Source organism: Magnolia sinica, chromosome 11 (genome assembly GCF_029962835.1).
Source record: "Magnolia sinica isolate HGM2019 chromosome 11, MsV1, whole genome shotgun sequence".
In the NCBI taxonomy this organism is placed as follows: domain Eukaryota; kingdom Viridiplantae; phylum Streptophyta; class Magnoliopsida; order Magnoliales; family Magnoliaceae; genus Magnolia; species Magnolia sinica.
The window spans coordinates 15,994,024-16,020,627 of NC_080583.1; the positions used below are offsets into that span (position 1 = coordinate 15,994,024).

General features: G+C 39.9%; 1 protein-coding gene across 1 annotated transcript in view; it reads left to right on the forward strand.

Moving 5' to 3' along the window:
- The window catches only part of LOC131218032 (serine carboxypeptidase-like 18), a gene marked incomplete at its 5' end in the record, with an annotated part of 85,680 nt that overhangs the window by 9,840 nt on the left and 49,236 nt on the right, over window positions 1–26,604 (forward strand). Inside the window, 4 exons of the mRNA XM_058212714.1 lie at window positions 19,017–19,093; window positions 19,393–19,515; window positions 22,036–22,138; window positions 23,483–23,520. Coding sequence (XP_058068697.1) covers window positions 19,017–19,093; window positions 19,393–19,515; window positions 22,036–22,138; window positions 23,483–23,520 — 341 coding nt within the window. The remainder of the gene's footprint in view (window positions 1–19,016; window positions 19,094–19,392; window positions 19,516–22,035; window positions 22,139–23,482; window positions 23,521–26,604) is intronic.

Genomic DNA, 26,604 nt, shown 5'->3' on the forward strand with positions numbered 1-26,604 from the left:
CCATAGATATGTGCTCCCACTTCCACTCGAAAATTGGAAGTGGCTGTAACATCCCCGACGGCTTCTGATGCTCTGCTTTCACCTGTTGGCACGTGAGACATTTGGCTACAAAATCAGCGATCTCCCTCTTTATATTATTCCACCAATATTGCCTACGCATATCGTGATACATCTTCATACCTTCAGGGTGGATTGTGAATTTAGTGCGGTGTGCCTCGTCCATAATTTCCTTCTTTAATTCAGCCACATTTGGTATACATAATTTTCCTTGGAACCTTAATCCACCATCAGTACCAACTTTCCATTCTGACTTACCACCTTTTTCAGCTTCTATTACCTTAGCTTGTATCCATGAATCTTGTTGTTGAGCTTCTATAACCTTACTAATTAAGGAAGGTTGAGCGGCTAGGTTCAAGAGACGAGCTACAGACGTTTGCGGATTCAATTGGATGTCAAAATCCTTCACTGTATCTAACATTTTCCATCGCTGAATCATGAGGTGAGCGATTACTCCGTGTGGCTTACGACTTAAGGCATCTGCTACTACATTGGCTTTACCTGGATGATATTGAAGGGTGAAGTCATAGTCCTTCAAGAATTCCATCCACCGACGCTGCCTCATATTTAATTCTTTCTGAGAGAAAAGATACTTCAGACTCTTATGGTCTGAAAATAGCTCAAACTTCTCCCCATATAGATAATGCCTCCATACTTTGAGAGCAAAAACCACGGCTGCCAACTCCAAGTCATGAGTAGGGTAATTCTGCTCATGCACTTTCAGTTGCCTAGAGGCGTAAGCTACAACCTTACCTTGTTGCATAAGGACGCAACCTAAACCTCTATATGAAGCATCACTGAAGATTACAAACTTTTCACCACTCGAAGGAATGGTGAGGACAGGCGCTGTAGTCAACCTAATCTTTAAATCTGAAAATGCCTGATCACAAGTATCATCCCAAATGAATTTTACACCCTTCCTGGTCAATTGAGTTAACGGTGCCGCAATTCGAGAGAAGTCTTTGATAAATCTTCGATAATACCCTGCTAAACCAAGAAAACTACGTATTTCGGTCACACTCGTGGGCTGTTCCCACTTTAATACTGCTTCTACCTTTGATGGGTCTACTGATACACCCTTCTTCGAAACTACATGGCCCAAAAATTTCACTTCCTCCTTCCAAAAGTCACACTTTTCAAATTTAGCATATAATCGGTGTTCCTGCAGGGTTTGAAGAGTGACTCTAAGATGTTGCTCATGTTCTTCCTGGGTCTTTGAATATATAAGAATATCATCTATGAATACTATGACAAAACAATCTAGGTGTGGCTTAAATACTCTGTTCATCAGGTCCATAAATACTGCTGGTGCATTTGTTAGTCCAAACGGCATCACGAGAAACTCGTAGTGGCCATAACGAGTCCTAAAGGCCGTCTTTGGTATGTCTACTTCTTTAATTCTAAGCTGGTGATATCCTGACCGCAAATCTATTTTGGAGAAAAACTTGGCTTCTTTCAACTGATCGAAAAGATCATCTATCCTAGGAAGTGGGTATTTGTTTTTAATGGTAACCTTGTTTAGTTGGCGATAATCAATACATAACCTCATCGAGCCATCTTTCTTCCTTACAAATAAGACTGGTGCACCCCACGGTGATGTACTCGGCCGAATGAAACCCTGCTCCAATAACTTTTGAATCTGCTCCTTCAGTTCCTTCAACTCTACTGGTGCCATACGGTACGGTGTCATGGAGATTGGTGAGACTCCGGGCATAAGATCTATACCAAATTCGATCTCCCTTCTTGGAGGCAACCCTGGTATGTCTTGAAATACATTGGAAAACTCACATACGATTGGAATTTGATCGATACCTACTTCATGTGGTTCTTCCTCCAAAAGTGCTAAGAAATCGCATAACGGCCCATTCTTTTGCTTTCCAAGAAACTGGAGTCTCGGTCGCCCAGGAATAGAGAATGCCACGATCTTCTCAAAAAAATCCAAATTTGCATGGAACGAAGCTAACCAATCCATTCCCAGAATAACATCGAACTCTTGCATGTCTAATACGATAAGGTCGGCTAACAATACGGAATCTCCAACCATGACAGGGCAAGATCTACATATCTGATTTAACACTACGGAGCTTCCTATTGGTGTAGCAATTACTAAATTCTTATATAGGAGTTCAGGAGATAAACCCAATGTATGCATGAAAAGAGTCGAAATAAAAGAATGTGTAGCTCCTGAATCAAATAAAACTTGAGCGGACGAGGAATAGATAATTATGGTACCTTCCACCACTGCTCCATTAGCATTTGCGTCTGATGGTACTATAGTAAACACACGACCCTGGGCTGGTTGTCGAGAAGCCTGACCTTCCTGCCTCAGCTGATAGTGTTGTTGTTGTGGGCGTTGCTGCTGCTGAGGGGGTCTTTGTTGCGAATTTCTCTGATACTGTTCCGGTACTTGATGATATGGGGGTCTCTGGTACTGCGGTTGATGTGCTTGAAACTGTGGCTGAGGTCTCGGGTGCATCTGAGGGAGCGCCTGATAATGTGGTTGCTGAGGTGGTTGTTTACAAAAACGCGCAGAGTGACCCTCCATTCCGCAGTTATAACATTTACCCGTAAATCGGTTCATTGGCTGAGCAGGAGTTGAGGTATTTGTTACCATCGTCTTTAGTTTCTTAGAAGCATCACCCTGTGTTTGAGATGTATTCGATGCAGCCCTAGCATTGCTCTTCGCTTCTCTCTTTTGGTTACGACTTTTCCAGAATTCTTCGTTGTCTCGCTCTATCATTAGAGCCCGTTCTACTACATCGGCATACAATCTAAGCTTAAGTGGAGTCAACTTGTTACGAATTGACCCTCTCAGACCTCGTTCAAACTTCTTAGCTTTGCGAGCTTCATCCTGAATCATAAATGGGGCAAAACGGGATAATTCAGTAAATTTAGACTCATACTGGCCTACAGTCATCTCCCCCTGTTCTAAGCTTATGAATTCCTCTGCTTTTTGCTCTTACACACACTCAGGAAAGTATTTCTCATTGAATTTCTCACAGAACATATCCCATGTCCATGCAGTATCTTCTTCAATTGTTCTAGCAATTGTCTCCCACCAGTGGTCGGCCTCTCCCTCTAACATGAAAACCGCAAGTGTAACCTTCTGCTCCTCATCACATCCTAAAACAGTGAATATCTTCTCTATTTGCTTTTTCCACTTTTCTGCCTCCATAGGGTCCGATAAACCCTTAAAAGTAGGTGGCTTCAATCTCTTAAATTTCTCTATTAAGCCCCCAATGCCATCCTGCACAACTTGGGCGGCTCCTCTATTATCACGACGAATGTGTTGTCCAAGAATGGTTGCCATGTCACCTAAAGCACGAAAGACCCCATCCAGTGATTGGCCACTTTCGGTGGTCCCCGGTGTGGCTGCCACAGGACTAGCTCGACCTCTACCTCTACCTCTATTTCCACGCCAGCTCCCGGACATGTTCTAAATCAAACAATAAGCTTTAGATATCACATAAGGATGGATCACTAAAAGACAATACTACAAGTTAAGTTTTGATCACAACAATACTCACAGGGGATATATCCTAATTTTCAAAGTGACTAAGTTTTCAAGTAAAACCCTAGGTCCTCAATGATTCTAAACTTGGCTTTGATACCAATCTGTCACGCCCCGAAATCCGGCACCTGGGTATATCCGACCCCGATTCCGTACCCGCAGGCATGACTTATGTTTTGTATGTTTACACTTCATATTCCACGCATATATTGACAAAATAACCTCATTCATAAAATATAACAATCCAAAATTTTAATAATTAAACATTTATTTAAAGAAAAATGTCCATGTTCCGATTATTCAAGATTATCATCAAACACATATCATCGTAATGTTGTCATACTAAATGTTCATTACACTTATTTAGAAAATGGTAAAGAAACAAAATAAATAAAAGAAAATCTCTTTAAGCTCCTCCATGTGATCCTGATCCTGAAATTTTAAAATCCCAACAGGGTATGCTAAGCCTAGTGAGTAATCTCAACACAGGTTTCAAAATAACCTCATATAACATGAATAAAAGTATTAAAAGATACAATATCTATTTAGGTAAAACAACAAATGAGGAGATCTAATAAACACCAAATTTCAACGTAAATTCAAAGAAACATGAATGAATGAAATCAACATATGATATACTCCATAATAAAGGTGTGGTTTATTCTTTTTAACACCAGGGCCAGTTTACACCGGTTGGCCAACACCCGCGCCAATACAACACCTAGCCTGACAATGGGAACCTCTTGCATGACATGCTCACCCATCCAAAGGGCACTTGGTGAGGGACCCATTTGTACGTTAGCTGGTCAGACTACTACCCTACCGAACCTGGCAGTGGGAACCTTTTGCAATCCTGGCATGCTCACCCACTCAAAGGGTACGGTAGATGTTCCAAAAGGTACCAATTGGGTTTCTGGGACTTTCAACCCAAGGGTCTTGATCGCCCCACCTATTTACGCTTTAGGGATTTTCAACCCAGAGGACTTGATCGCCGCACCTATTTTCTGGTGTTTCATAATTATTTTAATGATGCATGATTTTAATATTACACAAATCAAATATTTCTAAAAACATTTAACGACTCCTATTGATCAATTCATAATACGTGATGTGCACAATTTATTAAATTTAAAACAAAATTGTTAATCAATGTAAATTGCATATACATGATTAAAGTTCTACAAAAAAAGAATTTAATAATAGTAAAAATAAAAATAAATAAACATGCAATATAATTTATTTGATTTAAGAATCCAAAATTTATAAACTCAAGATTTTTGCAATCATATCATGTTAATTAAAATAAAGACAACTGAACGACAAAAATTAAAATGACATGTTTAAATCTATAGTAAGCAATTAAAACAAGTAATAAAAATTAAACAAACAACAAAATATATAAGATGGGCAAGTAATCTATTTATTTGAATGAATGAATAATTAAATAATAAAAAAAAATATTTTTTTTAAAAAAAAATCAAGTGAGAGAAAACTCACTTTTTTCTTAAAAAGTATATTTTTTTTTTCTTTTCTTTTCTTCCTCTTTCTTCCTTTTTCTCTCTCCTCTTTTCTTCCTTCCTTTTTCTCTCTCTCTTCTCTCTCTCCCTCTCTTTCCAACGTGAATGTCTAGCAACTTTTTTTTTTTTCTCTCTTCTCCTTCTCTTCTCTCTCCTCACTCTTCTCACGTCCCTACACTTGCTCTTTATTTCTCCTCACGTCACACACTTCCTCACTTTTCACACTCACATCTTGGTTAAGAGCGATCCTCTGATTTATAGTGTTGTTGTAGGCACGTGCATTAAAGAAACTCTCACCTTTATTACTACCGTTTTCATTTTCTTTTGGCCATGTTTTTTTTTTTCTTTTTCATTTATAGTCATTTACTGTCTAGTGTATACATGTACCATGCATTTCACAACTGCCACGTGTGTGCCACACACATTTGTCAAATGTGTGTACATGCCACACATGTGTAAGTGTGTGTGTCTCATGCATGTGCCACATGTGTGTGCATGCGATGTATTTGATGCATGTATGCCACGTGTGAAAGGTATGTGTGCATGATGTGTTTAGTGCATGTGTGTGATTGGGATGTATTTGATGGTACATGGATGATGTAGATGGATGGATGGATCAATGTATAATAGATGGACGAATGGATGTATGGGTAGATGGATGGATAAATGTACGGCAAGATGAGATCGAAGAATGGACTTTGTTATGTACCTGTGGATTATTGGTGAGATGGATGGTCAGTTTAGATGGATGGTAGATGGATGGACAAGTATTCTGATGATTTCACCATTTGGACGGTTTGATGGTTGTATTGTTGGATGGATGGTTAAATATAGGGTTGGATTTATTAGTTAACGAACAGTTGGATTGGATATGTCCAAATTAATGGTTGAGATTGAACCAATTGATCTTGTAGATCGACGGTCATATCAGGCTAATTGGATATATTGGTCAATGGTTAAAATTTGACGGTCAAGATTTAATTGGGTTATTACATGAAGCATCATTCTCAACCTTAAATAACTTGTCAAAATTAGGAAGAACCAAAACCGATGTTGTGGACAACTGATGCCTGATCTCGTGAAAGCTTTTATCAGCCTCATTGGTCCACTGAAACAGTCTTTTTTTTCATACAATCTGTAATAGGTGCAACTATCGTGCTAAAATTTCACCCGAATCGACAATAGAAGGTCGTCAACTCTTGGAAACTCCTCACTTCATGAATGTTTGTCGGGATTGGCCATTCCCTAATGGCTTGCACCTTTACATCGTCTACATAGATACCTGTGGACGTTACAATAAATCTTAGGAAAAACAGACTGTCTGTTAAAAAGCTACACTTCTTAAAGTTGAGGTACAACTTGTTAACTTGTATGACTTGTTGCACTTACCTGAGATGTTCCCTGTACTCTATCTCGTCCTAGCTATATATTAAGATGTCATTAAAATATACTACCACAAATCGGCCAATGAATGGTTTTAGCACTTGATTCATCAAATGCGTAAAGGTGTTTAGTGCGTTCGATAGACCAAAGAGCATGACCAGCCACTCATACAACCCTTCCTTAGTCTTAAATGTCATTTTTCACTCATCACCAGGTCGGATACGAATATGATGGCATCCCCTCTTTAGGTCTAGCGTAGAGAACACTTTGGCCACTTCTAGCATATCAAGCAATATCGTCCAACTGCGGTATTAGGAACCGATATTTGATGGTAATTTTGTTGATTGCCCGGCTGTCGACATACATGCGTCAACTCTCTTTTTTTGCATTAATAATGCTGGTATGACACATGGGCTCATACTCTCTCTCAAAAGACCCTTAGAGATCAATTTCTCTACTCGCCCTTGAAATATCTTACACTCCTTCGTTCTTATCCGATAATGAGGGCAATTGGGCAGGCTAGCCCCAGGGACAAGGTCTATGTGATGTTTAATGTCCCTTATTGGGAAATATCTATCAGGTAAATCTTTAGGACAAACTTCTTTGAATTCGTTTAGTAATAGCCTTAAACTTGGAGGAATATTTGAGGGTTTCGATTCCTCGCTCTTCACACTACTGGATATACTTCGCCAGTTTCCTTGGATTCCTCCACAAATGGTCAGGAGGGAACTCCCCTCTACTTTAAAAGCTTCAGGGTGGTTCTCTGGTGTCATATGGGCAATGATTATTTTTCGACTATTTTTGACGAAGACATAAATATTGTCTCATCCTCAGTGGGTTGCATTACGGTCTGACTGTCATGGTCGACCAAGTAACATGTGGCATGCTTCTATGTTGACCATGTCACAAAGTATTTAATCCTTATAATTTTTTCAATTGAAAATGAGACAGTGCATTGTTCAATTACCTTATTCTCGTTCACTTTTTTTTTAAAAAATCCAGCCAATTGAATATGTGGAATGATGTTTTATTGTTGGTAGCTGCAACTTGTCCACTATCACCCTTGAGACAATGTTCTCGCTTGTAATGCCCCAAAAATCGGCACCCGAGTACATTGAATACCGAGTTCTCGGGTGTCAACTTAATAAAATGCGTATGAGTCTTCATTCAGATTCAAATAAAAATAATCAGAGTAACACAAGTTAACTTAGCGGAAACAAAGCGAGGTAGAGATAGCGAAAAATTCATAAATATAGGGCTAATAGTTAAAAGTATAATTCCAATGGTGGTGATCGCCCAAAATAAGGATTATAGAAGCCACAACGAACATATAATAAAATTTATACATACAGCATGCCCGATTATGGACTCTAATATATATATATGTACAAAAAAAAATAAAACTAAAGTCTTCTAGCTTCACTCGAGGCTCCCAAGGCATCATGACAAAAAGCACAAGTCAATTCAAGCCTACTTTCCGGAGGCCTCGATAGAACCTGCATCAATAACAATACCTAGTTGGTGATTTAAAGTACCGTCCCAGGTGAGAGTGAGTAGCTAATTCAGTGGTTCCATTAATTATAAGTTACACATATTATCAACTCAACCAATGCAGTTAATGATAAAACAAGAAATCAAGAACTTCTTAAATACTCTTGTTAAATGCATGAGGGAGATTATGAAATGATGCATGTACCTCACAATATAACATTCCCTCACAAGTGACTTCAATGCCTATTTCGCAAATGCCAACACTCCCTTATTAGGCGACTCTAACACCAAATCGCCGCATCTTATCTAATGTAATGCGATAGATGCATATATTAGCCAAGTAATTATTAAGTTCTATTCATCTAGTATATTGGTGAAGAAAGGATACCGACGTTGTATCACTAGTCCTTATCTAGATCACGTGGCTCATTGCGACACGTAACGGCTCCTCATCAGTGTCCCTTGATCTAAATTTAGGTGTCACCTGTTTATCTCATAAATCAACGATTCCAAAGGTACAACATCATACCTAAATGTATGAGGATCAATCTGATTTGGGTCGTCACCCAAACACCGAGTATGATCACTTAGTTCTGAGGTGCGGGCTTGTCACATAAAACCAAACCACTACAAAGGAAAATGACTCGTCACCCAATTCCATTCACGCCCGGATTGTTCGAACAATACTCTGGCACAGAATCATCGGCCGGATAATTTGACGGGGGCCGTTCGAATAATGATCTATCACCTCCATTAGTTCTTACCGGTCATTAAAGAGAGGCTCATCACCCCAGCGTAGGCTGATAGCTTAGATAGGGTGTCCCATACTACCATGTCCAACTCATGATTCTTAGTAGGTTATATTACACTAACGGTTGTGAATAAACTCATCCATTGGAAACATGGCATCCTAGATTCTATTTAGTCTTGTCATACATTATGAACATACATAACTAGTCAGCTAGTGAATTAATTTTGATTGACCTGGGAGAACCTCGGCGCAACCGGCATTGAGTGCAAGCATCCCATGTAGTCCAGTTATTATCGAACATCCATGTTTGGCTTGTGTCAATTGAACAAGTCTAGGGTGATCGACTTAACTTGGACCACCCCTTGATTAGGGTAATTTACCGACTGACTCAACATCTTAGCAATCCTAAGTATTTATATGGACTAAACTCTATATCACACAATTATAACATAAATTTTACTATACAACCACTTAGGCATTTCATTGAACACGTGAGCATCCATAGGGTATTATATTTTTTAAAGCATTAAATCAGACATGTAGGCGTGCATAAAGTAATACAATCACTTAAACAATTAATTAAGCATGTAAACATCGACAAAATAACACATTCTATCACTTAGGCATTTCATCAAACATATGAGCATCCATATCCAACCAATAGTATATAATACAACTAAACATGAAATATGAACATACTAGCTATTACAACCCATTGAATATAAGATATCATTAAGTAAGACCTTCAAGGGTCGATAAACGAAAACTTAGGTATAATGGTCCGCACCTTTTCAATGATTCGCCCAACTTAAAGCGCTCATAGGTTAGGGATTTAGGGAAAATCATAAATTTTTACACAAATACCAAGAACTATGTGAGATTCATGAAATTCGTCATAAAAAAACTTAGGTTGGGAAGTAAGATTTGTTTCTTACCTCCCATTCGCGAGTAGGGTGGATTTAGCGGAGGAAAACGATCGAGGCTAGGGCTTTTATTAGAGGAAGTCGAGGAAGGAAAGCACCAAAACCTCCCCACTCTTACTGTCACGCCACCAAACCTAGAAATCGGACTCACAAAATTCCTGATTGCTGAATCTAGTACTGACAGCCTCTGTAGTACCCCATTCTCGGCTCTCAGCACCCATACGCTAGATTCTGATCCTGGGATCCTACAAGAAGAATTTTTCAATGTACATTTATCTCGTAAGCAACATAACCACAAGTTTACCCAAATCACAAAAGCAACCTCATCATCACAGTGCTGAAAGGGATATATATATATATATATATATATATATATATCGATAATTAAGCTCCAAAAGTCCGCTGTATGCTCCAAGCTCCACGCTGCTGCAACCTAACGCCACCCGTACACATTTATCGTGCATAAGCTTACAGAAAGTTTAGAGGGTAGTGAAAGTGTGTGCATAAGATAAGTGTCAAGCAGACAAATACAACGCTATAATCATACAATGCCAAAAACACTGGCAAGATCATGAATCATACGATATCAGAGTAAGTGAAAATACTGACAAGATCATGAATCATACGATATCAAAGTAAGCGGAAACATACTGGTAAGTCCACGAGTCATATAATATCAGAGCACGCAATGCAGATCATAATGAGCCAAATATCATATACTGCGGATGCAATGCAATATGCAAATCTTGTTAAGTTCGTCTAGGCCATATAAGTGTAGAAACATAGTAACCTAAAATGTCATATGCCGTAAATGCAATGCAATATGCGGTGCAGATGAAATGACCAAGCTGGAGTGAAGTCGGGATGATAGTACGTAGTATCGCAGGCTATGGGGTTCATCACAAGGAAATTCTATCCAAACCAATCCCATACCTAAATTTTGACAGTCAAACACAATGTGGTAGGCTCCCGATCTGAGGTTAGTCGCGTGCCCCAACCAAAATCCTGACCATTGTAAAAGTACACAACAATTAGTTACGCACCACTAGCCCGAGTGGATAGTGAATGAATGAATGAATGAGTAAAATGCTGAGTATACAACTCTTACTCGATAAGTCCATATATCAGTACCGTACATCTATGGGATCATTACCGGGGTCTAGTACACTCCAAACCAGATTACTACCCCATCGCGCGTAACAAGGTGAATGGAAGATACCTCACTATCCGCCTGTCAATATCGGGCCCGGTTCGTCCATAGCGGACCCATTCCTGGAACTGGTCAAACTCAGCCTAGCTTTGCCCTTTTCTCTAGTCACATGCAGTCAAATTAAGGCCGTACCCCCTTCCAACCGACTACAACACAGTGGGAGACGGGCCTAATGGTATACGGCCCTCATGTGCTCATACATCCACTCGTTCTAGATGTTGGAGCAACCTTTGGAACCAAGAGAGTTTAGGAAATTTCACCCAGGAAAATCTATAACACCCCATGTAGAATAGATTTTTCGTGTCCCATCTTGCCATCCATGATATGCCTGTGGAGCCTACAACCCTGATGTCACTAGGGCGTACGGTGGTCATATCACAAAATGTAAGATGCATGAGTCATATCATCCAGTCATGCATCAAACTTGCGCATACTATACACTCATGTGGACAACTCCTCCTATCATGGAGTCCTATAATAATCCGCCCAATGACATGTGCTATGATCAATCACTCCTCATATCAAGCATACATATGATGTGCATGAGCATTGATTTGAAGTTATACTAAGCATGTTATAAGATGATGGTGTACTCTCCTCATATCAAGGATAGGCCTAGACAGCCTACTTATAATAAGAATGGGTCTCATAATGGGCCCAATGGAAGGTCACAATGTGGACATCTAGCCATCATTGCCCATCAATGTGGACATTTAACCAACATCGCTCCCAAGTACTGGCTCACATAAACATCATTACTTACATTATAGTGAAATCACACATTACATCGATTTGCACATTCATCGCATTGGGCCTCACTCAAGGGCTATATATATACCACATCGAGCCTCGCCATATGGGCCATAAATACATCACAATGGGCCTTATCAAATGGGCCACAAATACATCACAACGAGCCACATACTTGCACCTCAAATACATCACAACAGTCCACATACCTGGGCCTAATACATATCACAATGGGTCGCATAACATGGGTGTAATACACATCACAATGGGCCACATGACATGGGCCTAATACACATCACAATGGGCCGCATGACATGGGCCTAATACATATCACAATGGGTCGCATGCCATGGGCCTAACATATATCACAATGGGCTGCTCAATGGGCCACACTAATGAGCCTCATGTACATCAAGTGGGCCGCATCAATGGGCCCCACCAATGGGCCTCATATACATCAAGTAGGCCGCATCAATGGGCTGCACTAATGGGCCTCATATACAATAAGTGGGCAACATCAATGGACCGCACCAGTGAGCCTCATATCCACTACAAAGGGCCTCAAGTGGGAGCTTGTATCTAAAATCATTTCAATAATTGCAGGTACAACATGTGTATCACTGTACATTATCATTCCATAGGGCACATGGCACTCTAATGATGATCAGCACCGCCTAAACATGGTCCATGTAAATCAGCACTGTCCAAATTAACATTGTCCATGTAAATCAGTACTGTCCAAACATTGTCCAGCACCGTCCAACACAATCTAGACGGTGTGGATGAAATAGATACATCATAGCGGTCACATGCTGGCAAAACAGATGGGTGGCTTGATAAAACACAAACATCACGGTGGATTCCACCATCCAAAGAGATGAACGGTGTGGATATAAGATACATACATCATGGTGGAGTCCATGATCTGGACGGTCCATCAAGGCAGGCCCCACATGGCACACCGTCCAAAGATGGATGGTGTGAAATATACAACACATATGCTAAGGTGGGCCCACCCCACTTCTCTCTCTATGTAAGTATATATATATATAATATTATTTAATGCATTTGAAAGGCACCAATGTCCAGCGTCCAGGTACGCTGGACGGACGTCCTGGATGTAAGACACATCTAGCATGGGTCCCACGTGGACGGTTTTGATAAAACCCATACATTAAAGTGGGGTCCACCGTCTTGGCCAATGGATGGTTGGATGGAATACATGCGTCAAAAGGGTCCACTGCCCTTAGCAAATGGACGGCTTGGATTAAGGCATATACATGGTGGGTCTGCTAGACCTACGCGAAAAGAATGGACGCTTTGGATGGCATGCATACATGGTGGGGTCCACAGAAGGGTGGGCCACCCCACAGACCAAGCTGATATTTGATTTTTCCTTCGTCCAGGGGTGCTGGACGGTGCCATCAGCTGGCCGGTCTAGGCCTTCTGGCCATCTGGATGGGCCTGACTGTTCAAACCTTGGGTCCACTTGCTGGACAGGGGGGTGCACACATCACAGTGGGGTCCACTGTCCTAGCTGGACGGTTGGATAACATATAAACATCAAGGTGCGTCGCATATGGATGGGGTCCACCGTCAGATGGACGATTTGGATAAAATACATTCATAACGGTGGGCTCCACCATCCCAGCTGGATGGCTGGATGAATCACATTCATTAGGTGGGTCCATGTGGCTGCATGGCGTGGATTAAGTGGGCCACACCCATCACGAGAGAGAGAGAGAGAGAGAGAAGGAGAGGGAGATCGGATGAGGTGGGAGGAGCTCCGCCACTATGAGCTCCTCTATACAAGATACAATGAATACATCAAGTGGGTCTCACCATATGCGGGCCCTCAAATCATCAAAATTAAAAAATCTAATGCTATGAACACCCACATTTGATCATGGACTTCTCCTTCCACCGATGTGTTCTAGAACTCCAAGGGATGCATTTCAACCGTTGAGATGATCTTTGGAGGGTAGGATTGGATGGTAGGAAGGTGGGCCATACTAGCTTCTCTCCCATGGAAGCTTGGACGGTTCTCTCCCTTGGAGTTTCTTAGGAGAATGAGAGAGAGAGAGAGATGGGAGAGAGAGGTTGTAAGAAAGAGGGAGAGATGGGTGTGAGTGATGGAGTGATGGGGAGTGAGTGATAGGTGTACTTGACTAGTATGGGTTGTAAGAGAGAGAGTTGACTTTAGGGAGGGTGGTTGTGATGGAAGTGATGGGATGTGTACTTGACATTTGATGTGATGGATTCTCTTGAAATTTATAAAGCGCAACGTTTTTCTCGAACTAAATGTGGGCCCACAACTCCTGGCTTGGGTATTGCCTCGGTGCGCGAGATGTGGCATCAAAACCTCGGCGACGATGCGGTCACAAGGGTACAAGTTTCAAGTCGAGTTGACTCTGATATATGAGACATGACGCAAGATCACGCACAAACACCGATAATAGATCGCGGGTCGCCGAAATTTGACCATGAGGACCGCGGGAATCTACGGAATAATACGGGCTAGGATACAGGCCTCACACTTACTCTCACTCTTCTTTTCTTCTTCTTTCTCTCTCTCTTTCTCTTTCTCTTTCTCCTTTTCTCTCCTTTGGCAAAGGCAAATTTGTATAAGGAGAGGGGATGTGAAATGAAATGACATTTATAGTGCTAGATATTGCACAAATGGCCCCAATGGCCCTTTATTCATTATACTAACTCTGTGGGGGTAGTTTCTAACCAATGGGACTCGTTGAGAGTTGTATGGTTCAATCTAAGCCATGGGATAAGTGTCCCAATAGGAGATCTATATTTAAACACAACCATCTGATGATCGGACGTGCTGATTAACCGGGAAGGCCCTAACTTAGATCGACGGTCACCGATGATCAATCGGGGTCGTAGCTATACGGATAGGTGTGGAAAAATATCTTTAGTCAGTATCTTGACTTTGTCCATGAATCAATGGTCTGAAAGTTACAACTTCACAAAAGAGTAAAGGGGCTAGTTTCACTTAAGTTCCATATTTTTATCTAAGGTATTCACATAACTCAAGGACTCCCTTTGCGAGTCCAAGTTAAATAATTCGAAACGCGATCTCGGCTCGATGTTCCGAGATGGACGTAAGCCTAATAAGATGAACATATTTATATAGTATTAGGTTTAATGGCCCGCTAATGAGCAGTATAGAGTTTCTTCGGATAATCATGACATTTTTAGAATGAATTGAGTATCAAGATTTCTTGTGCGTAATGATCAGGGTTTGGATTGGCTAAGTTCATAGTGTGGCCTATTTGTAATTAACTGAAACAATGACTCAAACTTAATCACCCTAAACCATTGGTTCTCAGGTTAAAATGATACTAGGTTAGTTTGGTTTGTTAATTAAGATCCAACCTTAGTTGTCTTGACTTTGGGTAGATCTTTATTTAGTTATAGTTGTTTTGATTCGTTAGTGATAGGTTGGCTCGATTTAGCCCCCATATAAACAAATCATATGGCTAAACTTAGTGTTTATGTGATTAGCCAGATTCGTTGGCTTCCTACAGTTGATTAATCGAATTTGTGTGGTTCTTTACTGGTACCACACACGTATAGGCTCACTTCGAGTGTAAAGGGTTAGTAAGTAACAACGTAGGCTAGTTATATCGAAAATTTTCAAGGATTTTTAGAAATTCAAAATAGCAAAAATTCAGGACGTTACATCGCTACTACCATTGCCTGTGATTACATCATAGACTTTGCCGTTGATGATACATCGCGTACGATATATATTGTGTAGTTATGGATGTAATTCCTTCCATGAGGTTTACAATAATTGCCTCACAACTAGAGATTCGCTGCGATCCTCGCCCGTCCATTCATTTCCGTCTGCTCCATCTTCATTGGCTTGTTCATGCTCATCAAAGTTAGGGTCTTCTTCTGCGGCCTCACCTTTGGTGCCCCCCTGGTTTATGGTTAAGTATTCTGCGGGATGTTGAGGACATGTGTTTAATAAATAGCCCGATTAGCCGTGGTGGTAACAATTGTTCAACCTTACCCGAACGTAAAGATTTGTAATCCTAATCGGGCCCGCTGTTGTGGGTGCTACACGTTGAGACCTATATGAGCCACTCCCCGTATTAAGATTTGCGGTGGTAGGAGGTTGAGGACGTCCTCATATTGGTTTCCTTTGTGCTAGCATTAGATCATGTGTGTGACCTGTTATGAGGGTCGAGTTGAAGGATAAGGCCGATTAGAGACTCTTGCAAGCTGCATTTCTGCCCTACCTACTAACTGAACTGCTTCATCCACGGTCTTGACTAGGTGCATCTGAATTCGATCCTGAATTATCGATCGTAACCCCCTATAAATCGTGCTACCTGTTGTGATTCAGATTTTGACAGATCGTTTCGTGTTACTAACCGTTGAAATTCTTCACTGTAATCTGTGACGGTTCGATTTCTCTGTTGGCAATTTTAGTATTGCTGGAATAATATCTGTTCGTAATCACTAGGAAGGAATCGTGATCGAAGAAGGCATCTCATTCGTGGCCATGATGAGATGGACACCTTGTTCTGTCAGGCACGTGAGAGTTGTAATTGCTTCCACCATGCAGAAGCACCGTATTTTAATTTAAACCTACTAATTTCACCTTTTTATAATCTGACACGTCCATATAATCAAAATATCTTTCTACTTCGGCTAGCCAATCGAGGAAATCTTTTATGCGTAACAAACCATTAAAATTAGAAAGTTCAACCTTACTTTGATAGTCTCTTTTAGCACAATCTAGATGATCGCTTTTATGGATTGGTCGTCGGGCAAAGCCTTCATTATGGTTCTCGTTGCTAGAGCTCGAATTATCTGATATAGCCCTATAATTTACCACTTGTAGTGCTCTACGAAAATCTAGGTTTTGCCATATAGCAACCACAGGTCGTTGAGCATCGCCTAGGGCTTGGGGCGGAAGTAGTGCATCTGCTAGATAGTCGAGTGTTGCATGCAACCCTTGCATGGTCAACTAAATCTTTGGGTGGAAAGCTTTCGTTATTTTCGAAAGATAACGAATTCATGGATTACCGTCCACAAGATTTTAATTCATACATTCGTTGTTTGTCATCGGTCCGAGCGGAATCCTCGCTCTGATATTAATTGACATAGGGATGAACATGATGAGGTCGATCACCGTCTTCCTCAAGGATAACTACTCCAAATCCACGGAACTTCTCTAGACTCCCCACAGAGACGACTTCTTGAATCCATGTGTATATATATATATATATATATATCTATCTAAATTCTATAAAATTCGTAATTGGATTGATTAATGAAATAAACCAGTTCACAACCCTTTAAATAGGGATACTAAGCCATGGGAGAAGTTTCGGAATCAAACTACAACTAAAACTCCTGGAATTCGCAACTTTCCATAAATAATATTCATAGACTATCGTGATTGCCACTAGTGCGCAAGGTTTTCGGCCAAAATAGTAAGTGTCCTATTTGGCTTCACAATGCTATTCTCCTAATTATTCTAAGCACTTTTCATGATGGGCGCAACTCCTGAAGTCTAGCGGATGAAGGGTCATAATCTAACTAAAACTTACTATTTATAGTTAAAACGGAATTAAAATAGGGAAACAATCTAACTAAAACTTACTATTTATAGTTAAAACGGAATTAAAATAGGGAAACAATCTAACTAAAACTTACTATTTATAGTTAAAACGGAATTAAAATAGGGAAACGACCATCGATTTGATGGTTTTTCGCAAATTAGTCATGGGCAACCCGGCATAGTAGGGTTGGGTGGCTTAAGTAGCTCGTCCTGCTCCAAAATCATGTATGGTACATCCGATAACTCATTCCAAATTGCGAGATACACCTGATTTAAGGTCTGAGAGTCCGGATTACTTCTGTGGCCACCAGGCCTTTTCTTTTCCATCTTGGCTATGAAACTGCGACCCGCTCTCCATCATACGATAGAATAATTCGGGCAGTTTATCCAGAGCTTCTCAGCTGGATTGCATCCAATAGGTGAGATTCTTTCATGTTGACTGTCTGTTACGGGTCAGGGCATCTACATGGTGAGACACACCTTATGGACAGTTTAGATCGAACTTCCACACACCATGGCGCGGTTATTTGCTACTTCGGCAGATGGTTTATGTGATTTGCAAGCCCTCAGAGATGATAAATGTAGCATATGACTCAAATTAAACCGTCCAACTGGGTGAATTGCCAATTTACCATGGGCAGATCATCGCCTATCAACCCGAGCAATTTAGCCATCCTAACCTTTGATTAATAGATATTTGTTTGTTGACCGTTAATAATATAAAACTGTCTATTAAACGTCCACCAATCTTGTTAGAAAATCAAATCTGTGTAACTTCGTTCTCTGATCTCTAAAAATGAGGGTCCACGATTTGAACGGTCTGTTTTGAGTTTTTACATTACACGGGTAAAATTTCTTGAGTGAATGTGTGTCGTCACTCATCATACATTACGGAGTACCAAAGTTTTCATAACTCATTCATCTGTCATTACGATGTAGCCGACACTCCACCAACGAAAGGGCTCCGCACATGCCAACAGGTCACGTATTTGCACTCCTTTACATTCATAGCCTGGACCGAAGAGGGCAGGACCTTCAGAACCTTAAAACAGTCAAACTGGAATAAGCTTTCAACATATCATATATGATATGATTTTGAGGCCGAAGAAATTACTTTAGCCAACGAATAGTACTATAGGCTAGTTGCCCAAGCAAGATATGTGAAATTTTACAGTATCAATGGTCGAAAGTCGAATTTATTTTTTATTTTATTATAAATAGTAAGTTTTAATTGCATCATAACATTTGATTCATTGAGTTTTAGGATTCGTGCCTGACATGAAAATGGCTTAGAAAAATTATAACATTAATGTGGTGAAGCCAAATTGAACACTTACCATTTTTGGCTGAAAAACATGAAGTCTACTAGGAATTATGACCGTCTATAAATAATAAGTTTACTATTTAAAATAAGTCACGTGAGTTTGAGTCTAAAACTCCATATTAAGTTTGAGTTCACTATTTAATTTTTTATAATTATTAAATAATTTATTTCTAATTTTATTAAAAATAATTTCTATTTTATCCCTGCGGATTTGAAGAAAATTCTATAAGAAATCTAAAGAGCTCTTTAGATTCGGAGTAGTTATCGCTGAGGAAAATGTTGATCGACCTCATGACGTCCTTCCCCATGTCAATGTGCCCAATGACAAAAATCAGGCTAGCCTAATCATCATATTAGCAAGACATGCAGGATGGATATGGGTGCCAGTCATCCTTTTTCCGTCCATTTCTTCTTTCTTGTATGGCCCACCATCTTAATTACTAGTTCGTCTGGTATAAAACTGAGTTGTCCTTTTTTATTTTTTATTTTTTATAATCATACTGCAGGTCCATTGTATTACGAGAATGTGGACTACAATGGAAGCGTACCCACCCTGGGTTTAAGACAACATTCATGGACAAAGGTGCGAATTTCTTTATACGGAGCAGCCTTTTATATTTAGTACAGAAAATCAAAACTCGTATTAACTCGGTGTCCAGCTGGGATGAGTTGACTCGATGAGTTGGGCGAGCCTTGACTCAACTCGATATTTAATAAATAAATTAATAAAATTTTAATTTGGTATTGAATGCTTTAAGTAGTTGTATGCCCAAAACCATACTGAGTTGAGCTGGCTCAGTTGAGTTTTGAGTAAAGTCAGCCAGTTTTGGAACTATGCTATAAATGGCTTACTTCGTTAAGGAAGTGAAGTTGAATTTTCAGGTTGCCAGCATCATCTTCTTAGATTCGCCAGTTGGGACTGGATTTTCGTACTCAAGTGGCTCCAAAGATGGCAATAATGGGGACATAAGATCATCGAAGGAAGTTCATGAGTTTCTAAAGAAGGTGGGCCATCTTTAACGACAGTGATCACTGTTTGAACAGTTGAGATTGAGATAAACACCGGACCGGATTCTGACGCACATTTTTAGTGAACCAGGGGTGAAAGTAAGCCAGGCTGGGCCGACATCCTTATTGGACCAATATCATTTTTTGGCTAGATTAATGGGTGGCCCATGGTGAATATTTGGGCTGGCAGTCCTCATGACTCATAAAGGTCTAGCAGGACAGCCTGACATGTATGGCTGTCAAGAGATACCTATATGGGCGATTTGTAGGGCTCGATCTGGGTCCAATTTCTTGGACCGTTTAGGAAACGGGTTAGGTTTAGGTCCATCATTTTGGACTTGGTTACAATGGGTCTAGTCAGGTTTCTGTGGGGTCCACCATCTTAGACCCATTAATTTGGCTTAGGTTGGGTCCAGTTAATTTTATTAATAATTAATCTATCCATGTAACGGGTTCTGCTCTGGGCCGACTTGATTAGCAACCAGCTAGGCCAACCCCTTGGCGCAGCCTGGCCAATTGAGATCGCTCCTTTAGGCCATTAAATGGGACAAACTCTGCACAGATGGTGTATATGCAAGTCAATCAGGACCATCTAAATCATGGATCAAACTGTTAATGGTGCATATAGCCTCGGAAGTGTACTAATTGTGTGATATTGACTGTCCAATTTGCGAATAAGTGGATGGTTAGAAGTCAGATGGTGAAGATTGTCTAACCAATAACCAGTGCCATTTTCAGTCTAGGGTACATCCAGAGTGGGGCCAAAGAGTTGGAAGGTCCAGATTGACGTGCATGTTTGCCAAGTTCCCTTGTGGCCATGTCTAATATTTTAGGGTTGTAAATGGGCTGGTATGAATCGGCCACAGGTTCAAAAGTGGCACGTGAGATAAATACCCGAACGGGGCTAGCATATTTCGCTAGATAACCGTATAAGTCAAGACCCAGGTAGGTCTGATGACCGTGTGCCCAATCTGAAAGAGATAAATAAGCTTCCAGCCCAATTACTGACACAGTAAAGAGCATGAAGCAATAATGAGGAAGATCACCATTTACCTTGAGTGTGCAAAAACCATGAATCTATAAGGTGTAGAGCTGTACACGAGTCAGAACCTAGTTGAGCTTGGCATGGCTTGACTGGGCTTAGCCACTAGCTGACCCCAGCTCAGACCCAGCTTGGTTCAGTCCTCGAGCCTGACTTGCCAGCTCAGATCAGTTCGGTTAGCTGCCTGGGCCAGTTTGAGCTGAGTTCGAGCATCCGTGGCATTTTTTCAAACACATGGAGTGCACCTTCAATTTCTTATGGTATGTAAAATAGCAGCAATAGTTTACAGGTATTTCATCAAACACTCAGTAGGCAACATAAAAATCAAGATACGGAGGGTGTTTGTTTCATATCCATACCTTCCTTGTCATTAGCCGATACTTCGTTGAGTCATTTCATCAAACACTTGGTAAGCAACATCAATATCAAATTACTCAAGTCACGGAACAGGTTCGATCCAAGTTCGATTCATGTTGGGGTTTGATCTGAGTCAAGTCAAGATTAGGCAAGCTCGAACTTGGCTCAAAAAATCGGCTCGACTCAGCTCAATTCAGTTTCGAATCGAGCTTTTTCGACTCAAGTCGAGTGAGCTAACTGAGCTAACTCAGTTCTTGTACAGCTCTAATAAGGTGTAATGACTCTTGAATTTATAGGAATTAAGAAAAACTCGAAACACTTTGTTGATGACTATCTTTGAAATAAGATTACAATGTTTTTAATAATAAATGCAATTCTAATTAGGAGTCTTAATTTGATTAAATTAAATCTTTTCTGAAATAATAAAATTTACTTAAAATAGAAAGTTCTAACTTAATCATATTTGATGATTCTTGACATAATTAGAAACAAATCTTAAGAAGAAATCATGTATTAAAACTCTAAAACAAAGAAGATATGTCTAACTTAAAACTTACTAAAAAAAAAAAAGAAAAAAAAAAGTTTTTTTTTTTTTTTTTAAATTATTATTATTTTTTAATATAAAATTGTAATTTTGAATAAGAAGGACTCATTTTCTTATGAAATGGAGCGATGCGGCCCACTTTTGTGAGTTGGTTCACCCCGGATGGCTTGTTCTAGTGAAAATTCATAGTTGTTTTGCATTCCCGTAATAATACATGAATTAAAAGTTATGACCAATTTATAGTTCAACATTGAATGACAATTTCTCTCAATCCAGAATGAATTCGATTGATTCGAACAAGCCTATGGTCCAGTTATGTCATGCCCTCACATAGGACTGAGGTGAGATCTAAGAGACTACGTCAGCTTCTGTTCAGACTTCTTTCAACCATCTTTGCCGAGAATTGGTCTGCGGTCCACTCTACATCAATTACTCAGGGACTTACTGAAACATTAAGCTTAGCCCAAATCTAGCCAAAGCGAGTTGGGCCATGCACAGGCGGCCCACTTTCATGACCTGAAATAAAATTCAAAGGTCCTAGTTTCAACGCTTACTTTCCTTCATTGGTCTACAGTGGTTGATTGATCACCCCCAATTCCTTTCAAATTCACTCTACATCAGTGGCGATTCCTACTCAGGCATCACCATTCCCATCATCGTTCAAGAAATATCAAATGGTAATCCTCATCCATTACTTTACATTAAGAAACTATTGCAACATCCAAACCATTCATATTCATACTATTGGCCCATCGTGGCGATTCCTACTCGGGACAATGGATTCAACAGCTTGATTCTGGTTTCGGGTCATTCAAACCATTCATACTGTTGGCCCACTTACCATCGAAGCCTTTTGGCCCAAGCACCATATAATGCCAAGGTTTACTAGAATACCACCAAACGCATTGCAATAAGATACACCATGACTCTTGCCGTTGGATTTTAATTTATCCAATGATCCAAACCGTTTATTGGATTGGGTATGCTCTAAAATAACTGAACCGTTTGCTGGTACCCAGGCTACAGTGATCGTGCATGATCAAATTAAAATAGCCAAATTATCACAGGGTTGAAATAATCCAACAGTGATCTTTTAGTTATTGCTTATCAGGAGAATTATATAAATGGTTTGGATCTTTGGATGGTGAGCAGATTAGAAGGCTAAGGTCCTACATATCTTATTGCAAAACGTCTAATTATTGTGACGATTACTACATGTAGACGAAGTTAGACCATTATAATGAAGCTTTTTAATGGTGTCGTTCAACTGCAGAAACCAGAGGTTAGGATCATCACTGCACCGTGATTAGTGGGCCATGGACTAATTATGACAGCACCATAAGATGGATGATTCAGATCACTGGAGATATCTCAGTAACTAGGTCCCATGTGACGGCATGCATGAGGGGGAAACTTAGCTCCTTGATTGTGCTTTCCATGCAGCCATGCATCTCTTTTATCTACAGATGACTCTTTAGATCTCTGGGACCACAATGTTGTATATATCAAATCCACTCCGTCCATCAGGTGTATTCTAGATGCAAGGTCCAGTGGCTACAAATCAGACAGATACGTGACTCAGTTGGGACACACATAGGGAACAATGGGGATGATACAAGCATTATAGGGCTTGTCTATGGGACCACCACGGTATTTATCTTTCATCAAGCCCATTCATCAGGCATGATTCAGCACGATGAAGGAAAGATACAAATTCCTCCTGATCTAGGGGTCAGGCTGGCCCACCACCTGAACTTAAATGTTTACGGGCAATTTTGCATGTTCAAATTGGTGTGGCCCATACGAGTTTTTTTTATCTAGCGAATTTTTTGGGCTGTATTATGAAGATAGATTTTCCACTTAATGGGCGGAGTGGATTTCATTTGGGGCTGGTTAAAATACAAAAAATGCATTAGGAATGATTCTATTTCTTGCCTTGGATGTCCCAAATCTATAGTTTGATCAAATCCTCTTAATGGTGCCGTTATCGTTGTGATTTTCAAATTTGTATGGTGTTGCAGGTATTGAAACTGGGCAGGAGCCAATCCTCAATCTCAAGGTATGCTTTTCCAGGGCGATTTCAAGATTCCTTTTCTTCACTTCAAATCTTTGATTCACTTCATTCCTTACTTGATTTTCTTGGATCTTTGACATGTAAATTCTTCAATCTTGGTCTCCTAAGATCCATCCCTTGCATTGGTGATTCTTGAGCATTAAATCCACACTTTTAGCATGCTTTTCAATCCAAGCTCTTAAATTCACCTTGCAACACAAACATGAGTAAAATTGAACATTAAGCATTATCATGTTCATAAAAACAAGATATAAATGAGGGATAATATACAATATTTGACCCTCAACACAATCCCCAACCCACATTTTGCTAGTCCCGAGCAAAGTATATGAACCGAATATGCTTAAAATGGTCCAGAGAGTTAATTGAAAATTTCGAATTATCTCAATCACTCAAACCTCCAAGGTCGATCAATTAAACCTCTCCAAAACTGTTCAGAGATTAATCTATTAAATTCAAGGTTCATTCGATTGATCGAGCAGTCTGTTCGATTGATCAAAATCTCCTATTTCTTCATAAGTTGAAGACATCCAGACAATAATCTCCACAATGGTTTCAATCATCATGAACCATATATATAAGCTCTATCTCTAATCCTATCCTTCATAGCTTCATCGTTGTCAGTTTTAATGCACAATCTGTCTTCATCAAACCTTTACCAAGCGCATAAAAGTAGAACAGAAATGAAACTTCTCTAAAGAAACTACCTTTGCAAGTATATTGATTGGATTCACAATCACGTGGATCTTCTCAAGAGTAATATCTCATTCTTCAAGCACCTTTTAGATAAAATAATGACGAACATCAATATGCTTAGTATAAGACTGATATACCAAATTTCTTGTCGAATTAATCATGCTTTCGCTATCACCATTAACTGGTATGGTCTTCTGTTAAAGCCCAAGCTCATTCATCATTTCTTTCAACTAAGCACCTTCTTTGAATACCTTCATTACCACCATATACTCAACTTCGCTTGTGGAAAGAGCAATTATAGACTGAAGATTCAACATCTTACTGATCACTCTACCCCCTAACACAAATGAGTAACTGAAAGTCGACCTTTTATTGTCCACATTTTGTGTAATCAGAATCCACATAGCCTACAATCTTTCTTAGATTAATTGAATGTCAAGAGATAGTCCATTGTACCTCATAAATAACAAAGTAGACATTTCGCTACCTCCCAATGTTGCCTGACAAGGTTTGACATGTATCTGCTCACAACATTGATGCATGTGAAATATCTTGTCTTGTATAGACCATTACATACAATAAATTGGCAAATGCACTCGTGTTGGGCACAGAAGATATAAGCTACCTTTCTTCGTGTATAGTGGGACATTGCTCTGAATAAAGTCGAAAGTGAGCAGCATGGGATATGCTAATTAGTTTAGCATTGTCCATCCCAAACTTCACCAATACATTCTCAAAGTATTCTGCCTAATACAACTATAACATGCTCTTCTCCCTATTTCTATGAATATCAATGTTGAATCCTCTTTGCAGCCCCTAGAAGTTTCATCTCGAATGTCCCTGATAACTGAGTCTTCAATATATTGATTCCAGGCATGCTATATGCTAAGGCATAAAAGTTCATCAAAATATATATGTTGTGTGGTCGCGCAACTAGGATGACTTGTATGCTCGCATGAAAGACATAATTCAAGTAGGTAGTTGAAGGCAAGACATTTTATACCCATTATGAAAGAATGTGTTGCGTGATCCTACAACTTCATGTGTTGTGCAATTGCACAATAGTTGTTGTTTGTAGAAGATTAGCGCATTCACACAACTTTACTAAGTTGCACGAAATCAAGGTGTCACACATGTGAATGCCTATAAATACCCCCTTAGCCTTATCATTTGGTTACATTTTGAGAATTTGAAGCTTCTTTAGAGATATCATCTGAATGAACAGAAGGTACTGAAGAAGACCCATGCAACAGCTTCTCTCCGAGAGTCATGTATTGGTTGTAGCCAGTGTATCTTAGGGGTGGGTGAAATTAGAGGAGGATTAAAGAAGAAAGAGAAGGAACATCTCCTGACGAGCTACGTGGCTATGCTACTCAGTAATTTTGTGCAATCGCGCAATTGCTACGCAGATAAATAGACTTAAATTCTTTTACAAGCTCGAGATGATTCTATTTTGAAGCATGCATTAAGGGCTCTGAACCCACAACTCTTCTCACGCTCTGATGAACATCTAACAAGGGTTGGAATGCTACTGAAATTATTATTCCAATTATCATTTGATATTGTACATCTAATTGTATCTTGTTAATTTAGACTTTAAGGTAATGCAAGGAATGTAATAAGAATTCAGATAAATGAAATAGTTGACAATTATAAAATGTCATGCCCCAGACTCGGTAACCGGAATCACAAGGAATTTGATGGCCGGTTATGGCCGTAACAGCCTCCATAGTACCTAATTCTCGGCTCCTGAAGCAAGTTTCGATCCTGGGATCCTACAAGGAGGATTTTCATAACAGTATAATCATTTCCAATACGAGCATACCAAAGATCACAACAAGTACATCTGAGAATAACAAAGGCACATATCGCAAAATCCACTATAAATTTGAACTTTTATATCATCCATAAGGTCTAAAAGGACATACATGAGAATAAAAGAAAAAGAGAGAGAAATCAGCAACACTAGAGTCCTCACTGCTCAACTTTACTCCATGTTTTACTGCTACGGCGCCTACTTAGAGTCTCCTGCACGCATCAATCGTGTATAAGCTTATAGAAGCTTAGAGGGTGGTGTAAGTGTGTGACAATGGCGCACAGAAGAATAGTAGGAGGTATAAGGAGAGAAGCATGATCAATAAGAATATCACTAGCCTTACCAAGGCTTACCATGAACGCGATGCAATGAGTAATGGGTGCCATACCAAGGCTATGCATGAAGGGGGGCTTGTACAGCCAATGCTAATGCGATGCAAGAAATGTCAGTGCTCATATCCAAACCATAAGTCAAGTACATTTTCAATCATAAGAAAATCACCGGGGTCCATTACACTGCTGAATGACTGTCGCTCTGCAGACCCCGCACAGTTAAAC